The sequence below is a fragment of the Bos mutus genome, chromosome 9, assembly GCF_027580195.1.
Source record: "Bos mutus isolate GX-2022 chromosome 9, NWIPB_WYAK_1.1, whole genome shotgun sequence".
Taxonomy (NCBI): domain Eukaryota; kingdom Metazoa; phylum Chordata; class Mammalia; order Artiodactyla; family Bovidae; genus Bos; species Bos mutus.
This window is the reverse complement of record NC_091625.1, coordinates 86,455,502-86,468,505: the sequence shown is the minus strand read 5'-3', so window position 1 is coordinate 86,468,505 and position 13,004 is coordinate 86,455,502. Positions and strand designations below refer to the sequence as shown.

The 13,004-nt window shown below is 39.3% G+C and overlaps 1 protein-coding gene across 4 annotated transcripts in view; it reads right to left on the bottom strand.

The window, feature by feature from the left end:
- Positions 1-13,004, bottom strand: part of TAB2 (TGF-beta activated kinase 1 (MAP3K7) binding protein 2) — an 85,562-nt gene that overhangs the window by 18,765 nt on the left and 53,793 nt on the right. For all 4 annotated transcript variants that reach the window (XM_070376843.1, XM_070376840.1, XM_070376841.1 and 1 more), the window contains one exon: positions 8,693-10,193. In XM_070376843.1, coding sequence (XP_070232944.1) covers positions 8,693-10,193 — 1,501 coding nt within the window. The remainder of the gene's footprint in view (positions 1-8,692; positions 10,194-13,004) is intronic.

The following is a 13,004-nucleotide window of genomic DNA, read 5'->3' as shown; positions in this document are numbered from 1 at the left end:
TGTGTATCATATAGCCCCACACAGTATGTTTATGTTATACACACTGTAGAGGATATATCGGAGAAGGCAATGGCAACCGACTCCAGTACTCTTGCCTGGAAAATCCCATGGACACAGGAGCCTGGGAGACTACAGTCCATGGGGTCCCGAAGAGTTGAACACGACTGAGCAACTTCACTTTCACTTTTCACTTTCATGCACTGGAGAAGGAAATGGCAACCCACTCCAGTGTTCTTGCCTGGAGAATCCCAGGGACGGGGGAGCCTGGTGGGCTGCTGTCTATGGGGTCGCACAGAATTGGACACGACTGATGCAACTTAGCAGCAGCAGCAGAGGATATATACAATTCCTCATGTTATGTATTTATATATACTCATATATGTGTGTCTGTGTGTATATATATATATAAATACATATATTTTCTTTCATAAAAGAACTTATGAAAGTTTCATAAAAAACTTTCATAAAAAAAGTGAGTGTGAGACAAAGACTATAATTATAAACAGAAGGAGGATAAAGAACTGATAATGGAGATTTCCTCAGATAATTAAATGGTGGGATGGCTGGGCAAAGTGAGAGGTCAGGGGTCAAAAAGAGACATTTTTATTGTACCTTCCCTTTTTGGTGTTAAATTTCTTTTACCATATGGATATGTTATTTTCATTAATACTTGTAAAAAAGTTCAGCTTAATGTAGGAAATAACTTGCTAGTAGGCAAAACTCTTCACAAATGGAATGTACTACCTCAGGAGGTAGCTTGTTTCTCAGAAGGTACCCAATAGGATGGATTCACATTTGATAGGGTCCAATCGATGGATGGGTAAGTGGACAGGATAACGTCTGCTGCAGAGTTCTAGACGATGTTCAGAGTCTCTTCCGGAGAAGGCAATGGCAACCCACTCCAGCACTCTTGCCTGGAAAATCCCATGGACGGAGGAGCCTGGTGGGCTGCAGTGCATGGGGTCGAGAAGAGTCGGACACGACTGAGCAACTCCACTTTCACTTCTCACTTTCATGCATTGGAGGAGGAAATGGTAACCCACTCCAGTGTTCTTGTCTGGGGAATCCAAGGGAAGGGGGAGCCTGGTGGGCTGCCGTCTATGAGGTTGCACAGAGTCGGATACGACTGAAGCGACTTAGCAGCAGCAGCAGCAGAGTCTCTTCCAATCTTGAGATTTATTCCAACTTAAAAAGGTGGTTAGTCTTAAGAATGGGAAGAATCTATGAGGAGTAGGCCATTCTTTTCTCCAAAAGAAAAAAAAATTCTTTAAATGGTCTGATGTCAAGTAATTACTGAGTTAATTTAACATGATCTCAATGTCAACAAAGCAAGTCAACATTAAAAAAAAAAAAAAGGCATTTCCAATTAGCAGATGAATAAAAGTTAAAGCGCAAATTTTAAAATTTAAATTAATTTTTAGTTCTTTTTGAAAAGAGTATCTAACACCCTCAATTTTTGTTATGATTAGCAGTTTTATTAAATCTTGTTAAGTAGAAAGGTGCTGTGGTTTGGAGGGAAGTACTGCTGAAAAAATGACGAAGGAATGAGAAGTTCCAAGAAGCTAATTTTCATCTCATAAGTTTTTTTATTTGTATTTCTATTTTAGGTTCAAAGTCAAAGCTACTTCTTTTCAATATAATAGGACCATAAATATAACTGGAAAGTATTAAAGTATCATAAAAATGATTATAAGAAAAGGTCAATACCATAGGCGTTTTTTGTTATCGATAATGGAGAAGGAGAAGTCATTTTTGGCAGCAATGTTAGTTTGGTAAGAGCTTCTGGTAACTATAACAAAATACAGAACACAGGCCAACCCTTTCCTCCCCTAATCCCCAGTGAAAACTGGTTTGAATGAGTGGAGCATTTGTTCTCCACACTTACACAAGTTGCCAGTGTTACAAAAAGCATACATTTATGAATGGGAGAGGACACCATAAAGTCTCAGAATACAGTGAATGATAAAAGTGCTTATTGGCTCTTTACAGAAGTTAGGTAAAGTCAGGTGGTATGACTCAAGGAAGGAAATGTGGCTATCTGGCCAGTAACCTTACTACTGGTAAGCAATTTTTACTTTAATATTTGTTCTTAGCAAGTAAAGTAAGAATCTACTTCACGCTGACAGACTCTGAACTGAAATTTCTAACCTGAATTTGTTTTTTCTATTTGGGACTCATTTTTGTCTCTGATTCTTATAGTGGTTTAAGGACTCAGGTATAATTTATTTCCTTTGCAGGGGGTAGCGATAGACTTGGTGCCGAGATGAGCAGGGTCCCGATTAAAGTCTCTGTGTCCTTGTCTTTTGAAGTAAAATGCTGACTCAAGAGTTAATGACTGGAAAATGTGAAGATGTAGAAACAGACTAACTGTTGGGCTAGGGAACTGCTAACAAGTTAGACTATAATCTGGCCATATAACACAGTCACCAACTCTCAGTTTTCTGAAAGACAGAGATAAAGGCCTGAGAAACAATGCTAAGTTGTAGTTGTTTATACAGGAAGGACCACACTTCAGATGAAAACTGCTGACCACAAGAACACAGATCCTAGACTAGCTGAAATCAGAAGGCTAATGATACTTGAAACCTCACCCTGATGCCAACCAATCGAAGAACTGTCCATGAGCTCATCAGCCCTGCTCCTTGAACACTATAAAACTCACTAACCTTCCAGGGCGGGTCACATGGTTGTCATGGAACTGGTCCACTGTGGCCTCCTTTGCCTGGCAAAGCGATAAAAGCTGCACTCAAAACTCTGTCTCAAGGTTTCTATTAGGCACTGGTGAACAGAGGCCGAGTTTCACTAACTTCCTCCTTCCCTCTCATTCTACAACAGAGGGCATATAAGAAATTATAAAGAAATTCTCATTTTTAAATTTTATTGTAGTACATATTTCAAATGTTAAATGGTAAGTTAAAAATAATGCATTTTGGTTACAAACTTATTGATGCATGTTCTCTCAATTTGAGAAAAATATTTTCCTATGATTCTAGTACTTGGCTCAACTTCTTTTTTCTACTCTGAAACAGTGTTTCAGGAGCTTTAGAAAGATCAATTTCACTGCAGGAAGCAGCCACATTTCTTTTCTCTTTATTACCCACACCACACAAATTAAGACTTCAGAAAAGATCCTAACTTAAACACCAGTGTTATTTGGGTCACCTCATTTAGTGCTGTGCAAATGGCAAAGCATTACACATGCATAAATTAACAATGCAAGAGATGCATTGTGTAGGAAGGAACAGTCCTTTGATTTGATTGGATGATATATAAGTCTAGGTCAACACTCGTTCCATGGTAACTAGAAAAACGAGATAAGAGGTGGGAGAACAACAGCCACCCCACTACAGTGCACACACGCAGATAACACAAGGGTACACAGCCATACAAGTGTTCGGAAATTCCATATGTATGTAGGTATGCTTAAGGAAAGTGATCATGGTTGTTCCAGCTGTCTGAAGGTGATTAGTAAAGAGAAATAATCAGTGGCCTATTCTGGGAAACCCTGCTTTTTTGGGTAGGATTTGAGTTCTCAAACCAGATCCCTTATTCATTAGCAATTTTTTTTTCTACCTTCAAGTGTCTTTATAAGGTGCTTCCTATCCCTACTCAGGGTATTCCTTTATTGTTCCAAGTTATTTCTAATTATATCTACATATCATCTATTTGTGACTTCTTTCCTAATAGCTGCCTTTATTTATTTTTATTAAGTGATCTTTTAGCTCCATGCTTCTCAAACTGAGCCATACATGGCCCCTCATACATGGTATAGCAGGGGTTATATAAAGGTACAAGAGAAACTTGAACCATTTTTTCAGAGGGTTCATTTTGAAAATCTGAAAAGACATTATAGTGTTGTGGGCTCTGTTAACTGCCTAGGTGAGAATCTGGATGCTGCTACCTGTCCTTTGTACAGGTATCAACCTGTTCTTAAGCATTTTAAGCTGAAAATAGGAATATTACTAGTGTCTACTTTATATTTGGTTACGAGAAATAAATGGGCTTTCAGAACAATGCCTAACACACAGTAAGCTTTCAGCAGGTTATTAGTTGTTATGTATCTTAACATGTTGCACTCATCTTACACACTAGTAAAGTAATGCTCAAAATTCTCTAAGCCAGGCTTCAGCAACACATGAACCATGAACCTCCAGATGTTCAAGCTGGATTTAGAAAAGGCAGAGGAACCAGAGATCAAATTGACAACATCTGCTGGATCATGGAAAAAGCAAGAATGTTCCAGAAAAACATCTCTTTCTGCTTTATTGACTATGCCAAAGCCTTTAACTGTGTGGATCACAATAAACTGTGGAAAATTCTGAAAGAGATGGGAATACCAGACCACCTGACCTGCCTCTTGAGAAACCTATATGCAGGTCAGGAAGCAACAGTTAGAACTGGACATGGAACAACAGACTGGTTCCAAATAGGAAAAGGAGTACGTCAAGGCTGTATATTGTCACCCTGCTTACTTAACTTATATGCAGAGTACATCATGAGAAACACTGGGCTGGAAGAAGCACAAGCTGGAATCAAGATTGCTGGGAGAAATCTCAATAACCTCAGATATGCAGATGACACCACCCTTATGGCAGAAAGTGAAGAAGAACTGAAGAGCCTCTTGATAAAAGTGAAAGAGGAGAGTGAAAAAGCTTAAAAGCTTAAAGCTCAACATTCAGAAAACTAAGATCATGGCATCTGGTCCCATCACTTCATGGGAAATAGATGGGGAAACAGTGGAAACAGGGGCTGACTTTATTTTTCTGGGCTCCAAAACCACTGCAGATGGTGACTGCAGCCATGAAATTAAAAGATGCTTACTCCTTGGAAGGAAAGCAACCTAGACAGCATATTAAAAAGCAGAGACATTACTTTGTCAACAAAGGTCCGTCTAGTCAAGGCTATAGTTTTTCCAGTGGTCATGTATGGATGTGAGAGTTGGACTATAAAGAAAGCTGAGTGCAGAAGAATTGATGCTTTTGAACTGTGGTGTTGGAGAAGACTCTTGAGAGTCCCTTGGACTGCAAGGAGATCCAACCAGTCCATCCTAAAGGAAATCAGTCCTGGGTGTTCTTTGGAAGGACTGATGTTGATGCTGAAACTCCCTTACTTGGGTCACCTGATGAGAAGAGCTGACTCATTTGAAAAGATCCTGATGCTGGGAAAGATTGAGGGCAGGAGGAGAGGGGGACGACAGAGGATGAGATGGTTGGATGGCATCGCAGACTCAATGGACATGGTAAACTCCAGGAGTTGGTGATGGACAGCGAGGCCTGGCATGCTGTGGTTCATGGGGTTGCAAAGAGTTGGACACAACTGAGCAACTGAACTGAACTGATCTGATCTTAACATTATTCATTTCCCCCTTGAGCAAATGTAAGCAAAGATGGAGAGAGGAAATGCTGAGGGGTGGATTCAGATAGGGATCTAAGAAATAGTCTCACTGAAAAGGTGACTGAGTAAAGACCTGAAGGGACTGAGAACCGTGTATTCAGGGAGAAGAGAATTTTAGACAGAGAGACCACCAAGCACAAGGGCTTAATGTATGCCTTCTAAGGTTTAAGGGGCAGAAGCATGAAGGCCAGCAGGGCTGGGACAGAGTGAGTGAGGTGGTGAGTAAAAGTAAGAGATGAGGGAGAGCCAGTGGATCTCTGAAATGAAAAGGTGGTGATCATGTGCAGATGAGTCATACAATCTGACTTATGTTTTTCAAACCGTATTCCTTTGGATGCTGAGTTAAAAGACCCTAAGTAGACAAGGGTGAAAGCAGGTAGGCTACTGTAATAATCCACTTGAGAGAAGACGGTGACTCAGACCAGAGTGGTGACAATGGATGGGGGTAGTAAGAAAAGAGAATTCTTGATATACTTTGAAAGTTAAAGTTGACAGGATTTAGTCAAATTAGATGTGAAATGTAAAAGAAGGAAGGAGTCAGTGGTGTTTCTGAAGTTTCTGGCCTGATTAAGATGTCATTAATGGAGACAGGAAGAGTAAGCTGGGGGCAATGTAAGACGTTTTTTCAGACACAGTAAACTTGGGATGCATTAAATGGAGATGTTAAGGAGATAGTTAAATAAACTGCTTGAAATTCAGGAAATAAATCCAGGTTAGAGTTACAAATTTGGGAGCATTTGGCATAAAATTTAAACTTATGAGGCTGATGGAGATCATCCAGGGAATAGTAAAGACAGAAAAGAGAGAAAGCCCAAGGACTGAACTTTGAGGCTTTGCTCTCACTTCTTTGTACAAAGAAGTGAAAGGTCAGAGAGACGAGGGAGAACCACCAAAGAACACAAGGAGAGGTGCGATCCCAGGGTGGCATACTGTAGCAAGTCAGGTGGACAAAGTGTTTCACAGAGAAGAGGGTGCTCAACTGCAGCAAGCGCTACCCACTCAGATCAAGAAAGACAAGGACTGAAAGACCACCGGGTTTACAACGATGCTGTCAATGACGGCCTTGCCAGGAGCAGGAGTGCTGCAGTGGGAAAAACCCCGGCTAGAGAGTAGGCTTAAGGAAGAAGGGGAGAGAAATGGGAGACAGCAAGTTTAAGCAACGCTTTATTTTCATATGCCAGTCAATATATGAGTATGTCTACTTTAGTAAAATACTCCCCTTTTCAAGTTATCTTCATAAAAACAATTATACCCTGGGAGAGTGGGAGGGGAGAAATACAGGTGAGGAAGATTAAGAGGTACAAACTTTCAGTTATGAAATTCTCAGTCACACGTATGAAATGTACTCTGGGGGAACAGTCAACAGTTATGTAATATTTTTGTAAGGTGACAAGTGACAACTAGACTAATCATGATCATTTTGAAATGTACAGTAATAATGAATCACTATGATGTGAGTGCCAGGAATTAAAACAGTGCTGTAAGTCAATTATACTTCAAAAGCAAACAAATAACTTGAGAGACATCAGATATACGGCTATCAGAGGGGAGGAGAGAGAGAGGAGTTAGATGTAAACAGTCAAAAGGTACAAATTTCTAGTTATAAGATAAATACTAGGGATGTAATATACAATACAGTAAAAATAAAAAAACACTGTTACATATTGTAAATGAAGAATTCTCATCAGAAGGAAAAAATATTTTAAAAATCTATGTCTTTAATGTATCTATATGAGATGATGGATGTTCACTAAACCTACTGTGGTATCATTTCATGATGTGTGTAAGTCAGATTATGTTGTACAATTTAAGCTTATACAGTGCTGTATGTCAATTATATATTAATAAAATTGTTAGAAAAAAATACTCTCCATTTAAAGATTAGCAACTATCCAAACATAGGAAATCTACTTTGATGGAGACAGTAGAAGAAAGGACTTTGGGGTAAGAATAGGAATTAAATATCAGTGGAAAAACATGATGTTATATTAAAAATTACTTATTGCCAAAACTAAACAGAAATGGCTCCAGTTTAGTCACAGATACATGGAACATAAAGTTTCAGCACAATTTCTAGAAAATTAGAAAAACCCACAGAGCTTTAAAACACATGTGCACGCATGAACATGTATGCTCACATGCACCTAGGCTTTACCATTCAGAAGCTCTAATTGAGCAAGTCTGGGGCTGAACCTGGGCAATTTTATGTTTTGAAAGCTTCAAAGGTGATTAAGAATTTGAAAGCACCACAGCCTAGCATGGGTTGAGAATCACTAGAATATAATTGTTTAAAACAAACCAAACCAATCAGGCTCCTCTATGAAATTCAGCAGTAAAATCACTATTTTTAGAAATTTTAAAAAGGACAAGTGGTACTACCAGTAGTAGGAGGCTATTTACTGCCTGGGGGTGACTATGTAGTATTTCCCAACCTATAATACTGAGAACAGTTTACCAGGGGATGGATGATTATGATAAATCCTTACTTTAAAGGACTCTGGCTAATTTATGAAACCTTTGTCAATACTGAAGAAACAAACACTTATCTTCTTTTTTATATGACTGAATTTAATAGCTTCCTATTGAAGATTAAATAACTTAAGAGGTCAGATATAATATAAATGATCTCTAATTGAATTAATATAGATATAATTTAGTATTATGCCAATATTAACTAGTCTATTTCTGAAAAGCATAATCAAGTGAGATAGATTTGAAATTCTTATTCACAATTCCAAACAAAAAGATTGCATTAACTGATGTTTAAGGGAGACTGAAAAGAAGAAAAAGAGAAATTTGAATCCTGTTACTGATACTTTTGAGTTATTCAAGAATGCATAGCAATTTAGACTTTGATACAAAATAAGGCAAAACCGTATTAGAACAATGAAGAACAGAGGATTCTTCTGGTCAAAGACAGCAGTTTGCTATACTAGTTCACTAATCTCTTATTAAAATGCATGTTTTTATGAATTTTTATTTGCAGAAAATTTAAAGGGAAAGTCAGCATCACTACAGGTGAAAACAAACTTTTATGAATATTAAGAAAACAAACAAATCAAGAGGTGATTATTTGGAACATCTGATAAGGCTATCATTCAAGCTTCAAGTTATAACATAATAAAACTGATATATTTAAAATTTATATGAATACTCTCAAAAGTTCTTAAGATAGTATTATTTTGGACAACATTTACAACATAAAATAATAATACCGATACCCATTTCTGCAGTGAAGTCAAATGTACACCAATTAAACCCAGAACGGAAAATGATCCCATTGCAATATTTTCATTACCTTGTGTGTAGGCAGCATCATCAGATCCCATACTCAACTTCCGTGCGTCACTTATTCTATCCACATGTGCTAAAGCAGGGTCCGTGAGGTGCTGAATATTCTCTGTTTCTACATAATGATCAGGATGGTTTAAAAGGTTTGTAAGTTCAAAGGTGGGGGACACCACCCCTGGTGAAACTGCAGGGGGTTTATTGGGAGAAACTGTAATTTTAAAAGTATATTTTGTATTGGGTTGAGTGACCACTACTCGAGGAGAAGTTGCAGAGTTATTGCCTATTGCTCGACTTTTGGGAGGGTGGTGATGAATAAAGGCAGGACCCATGCTCACTTGCCCGGACATATTCCTGGAGGCAGCGGATGCTCCAGAGTTGGTGGATATGAAGAGAGTGGGCTGATTTCGTATGACCTGCTCATCTCCTGCGGCAGCATTTGCTGATATATAGACCTTAGGTTGACTACGGGACATCACCTCATCAGTATTTGGGGGACTGGCAGCTATGTAAACAGTGGGCTGGTTTCTGTTTAAGGTCTGGCTGTTGACCGAAGAGGAACTGCTGGAGGTTCGAGGTCCAGAAGAACGCAATTTCGAAGAATTGTTTCTTTGTGGGGGTTCAAGTTTGATTTCAATCTGGTTTTTTCGAGGTCCTGTTGAAATATTCTGAATGTTATATTGGCTATGGGCAGAAGACTGTGAGCTACCAGACGAATGAATTGTGGGTGGTTGTGGAGTCGTAGGTGAACTGATGGGCATATAGACATGAGAGGTCTGGTGGCCTTGCTGATTCGGCTGCTGGGCTGAGGTATGTGGCAGGGGACTGGATGCAGGATATGTAGTCCAGGGACCAGGTTGTGAAGGTTGATAAACTTGTTGAGGGTTCATGGGATTAAACTGAGATACCCAGCCAGAATGCTGTTGTGTCTGTCGAGTTGTACCACTAGGAGTTGTAATGTAGGGCCTAATATAGATAGAATTTCCCTGTGGACTGTTAAGTACAGGTGGAGGTACACCATGTATGTGCAAAGAAGTAGGAGTATTACGACCAGTCTGGATATTTGGGGCTAACGTTACCATAATGGGATTAAATCTTGGAGTTTGTGGAGAAAGGTTAGATGTTCCTTTGCTGCCTAAGTGAAATCCAAGGTGTGGTGCTGAATTAGAAGCACCGGATGCACTGGACATTCCAAAAACATTAAAGCCTTGAGGAACTTGAGCTGGTGCTGTCTGTGGCTCCTGCTGAAACAGTTCATTATTGGACTGACCACCTTGAAGCTGTCCGTCACTAATGCTGTGCGTTAGAGTCCTGCTTCCATTCATTCTATTTCCCTCTCTTCCATGGTGGTAAACATTCTGTGACTGCAAGTCCAAGTTGAGAGAAGTCATGTGATTGCGTAGACCAGAAATTCCAGAATCATCCGAAAAATTCAAGTCTCCTTCACCATAAAGATACCTTGTACTCTCCTGAGAGAGAACTGCACAGCAGGCATCCAGGTTATTATTATTCTGTAAGACAAAATAAAAACAGCTTGTGTTAACCAGAAGCCAATGCATATACTCTCATTGCTATTAAAATATTACAAGATTAATCAGAGATTAGTTAGTACAATTATAAGAGATACATTTGAGCCTTTTTTCTTGAGAAACTAATAGTAATGCAAACAGTTGAATTAAAAATCCTCATTACTGGGATGTCCCTGGTGGTCCAGGGGGTTAAGACTTCATCTTTCAATGCATTGGCTGTGCGTTCAGTCCCTGGTCAGGGAGCTAAGACCCCACATGTGACTCGGCCAAAAAACCAAAACACAAAACAGAAACAATATTTTAACAATTCAATAAAGATAAAAAAAAATCCTCATTACTAAAGTAATGGTAAGTTCTCTAACAAACAACAGCTATAATAGGAGTTATTATTATAGTAGAAATAAAGAAAGGAGACAACAGAGGACAAGATGGTTGGATGGCATTGTTGATGCAATGGACACGAGTCTGAGAAAGCTCCAGGAGATAGTGAATGACAGGGAAGCCTAGCGTGCTGCAGTCCATGGGGTTGCAAAGAGTTGACATGATTGAGCAACTGAACTGAACTGAACTGATCGATTTATAGAACAGATTCACACAAATATAGTAACACTGCAACTTAATTAAAAATGCAGTTTGAATGTTGAACAAAATATAAAGACTCAACTTAAGCATATTAGTTAGTTCAGTAGCTCAGTCATGTCCGACACTTTGTGATCCCATGGGCTACAGCACGCCAGGCTTTCCTGTCCATCACCAACTCCTGGAGCTTGCTCAAACACATGTCCATCAAGTCGGTGATGCCATCCAACCATTTCATCCTCTGTCGTCCCCTTCTCCTCCTGCCTTCAATCTTTCCCAGCAACAGGGTCTTTCCTAATGAATCAGCTGGCCAAAGCATTGGAGCTTGCTGTATAATGAATACTTTGCATGTTCATGTGTTATGTATAATTCTTTCAAACCAATGACCTTTTAATAACTATTTTTTGTGGTATTTAAGTTAAAAGCTTCTAAAATTCATAACAAAGGTGTCACAATTCCTTAGGTGCTTCCTCTTTAGTGTTAAAAACAAACAAACCACATACGTATATGTATGTAATATAAGCTCAAGGTAGCCCCGCAGAAGGCAATGGCACCCCACTCCAGTACTCCTGCCTGGAAAATCCCATGGACAGAGGAGCCTGGTAGTCTGCAGTCCATGGGGTCGCTACGAGTCGGATACGACTGAGCAACTTCACTTTCACTTTTCACTTGCATGCACTGGAGAAGGAAATGGCAACCCACTCCAGTGTTCTTGCCTGGAGAATTCCAGGGACGGGGGAGCCTGGTGGGCTGCCGTCTATGGGGTCACAAAGAGTCGGACATGACTGAAGTGACTTAGCAGCAGCGGCAGCAGCCCCCAGAGTAACTGAGTTCACATCTTTGCCTTTAGAGAGCATCAATAATTCTACTCCAGAGAAATGAAAAAAATAAAAACAAACCAAAAAATGACTGGATTGTTTCTTAAGAAGAGACTGACTAACCACTACTCACAAATTATCCATAAAAATATTTGCTGAACACCCACAATGTGTACAATATTCTGTTTGGGACTGTGGAGGACTCAAATGATGTATAAACCCAGACTTTTCCTTAGAAGAGCTTGGAACTCAATTAGGGAAACAAAATATGGATTTGTGAAAAAGTAACATTTTAAAAATATGAACATGTGCCAAATAATAAGTGGTACTGAAGTTCAACAGAGAGTTAATATTGTAGGCTACTGTAAAAAGGACTGTGTTAATGAAGGAGGTACAATCTCATTGATTTCCTTAGTATATGGAGGACCTAAATAGGAAAAAAAGCATTCCTGGTGAAGGGAATGGCCATGAGTAAATACAGACATAAATGTGACAGTAAGTAAAAGTATGTTCTAAACAAAGTGATTGGAATAGATCTGGCTGGAGTTAAAGGTTTCTACTGGAAATTCTGTGGAACAAACTGTTAGAAAATCAAATTGGGATTAAATAATTTACAATTTTGAAAAATGAGTCACACTACGGAGTCTGGGCTTTAATATAGGAAATGGGAAGAGCCAGTAGAAGTGAAGACACAAAGGGTCTCTGGTGAAGATAAAGAACTCCACTGATACTTAAGATAAAGAAGAGAGGGGAAACTTTTTGACAAGAAGATCAGTTAGAAGACATGAAATAATGACTGATTGTGAAAACAAATTATGAAAGACTACGAACAGTCTTTCCCTGATAAGCTTCCCTGATAGCTTACTTGGAAAAGAATCTGCCTGCAATGCAGGAGACCCTGGTTTGATTCCTGGGTCGGGAAGATCTGCTGGAGAAGGGATAGGCTACCTACTCCAGTATTCTTGGGCTTCCCTTGTGGCTCAGCTGGTAAAGAATCCGCCTGCAATCGGACCCTGGGTAGGGAAGATTTCCCTGGAGAAGGGAAAGGCTACCCACTCCAGTATTCTGGCCTGGAGAATTCCATGAACCGTAGAGTCCATGGAGTCACAAAGAGTTGGACACGACTGAGTGACTTTCACTTTCACTTCACAGTCAACACAATTTGGCTATAAGGGAGAAAGAGAATTCAAGGAGAACTGGAAGACTAAGAGCCTGACAGAAAGGGCAGTTTTAGAGATAAAAAGGATGAACAGTCAGGTTAAAATGTCTATAGGTGATTTGATATGAGATAAAATCTTAGTAGAGAAAATGGTACTAAAAGGCATCTCCAAGTCTTGTTAAGAAATGGTAGTTCACAATTTGAACAGGTAACACAAAAGAAAAGATTAGTGAGTAA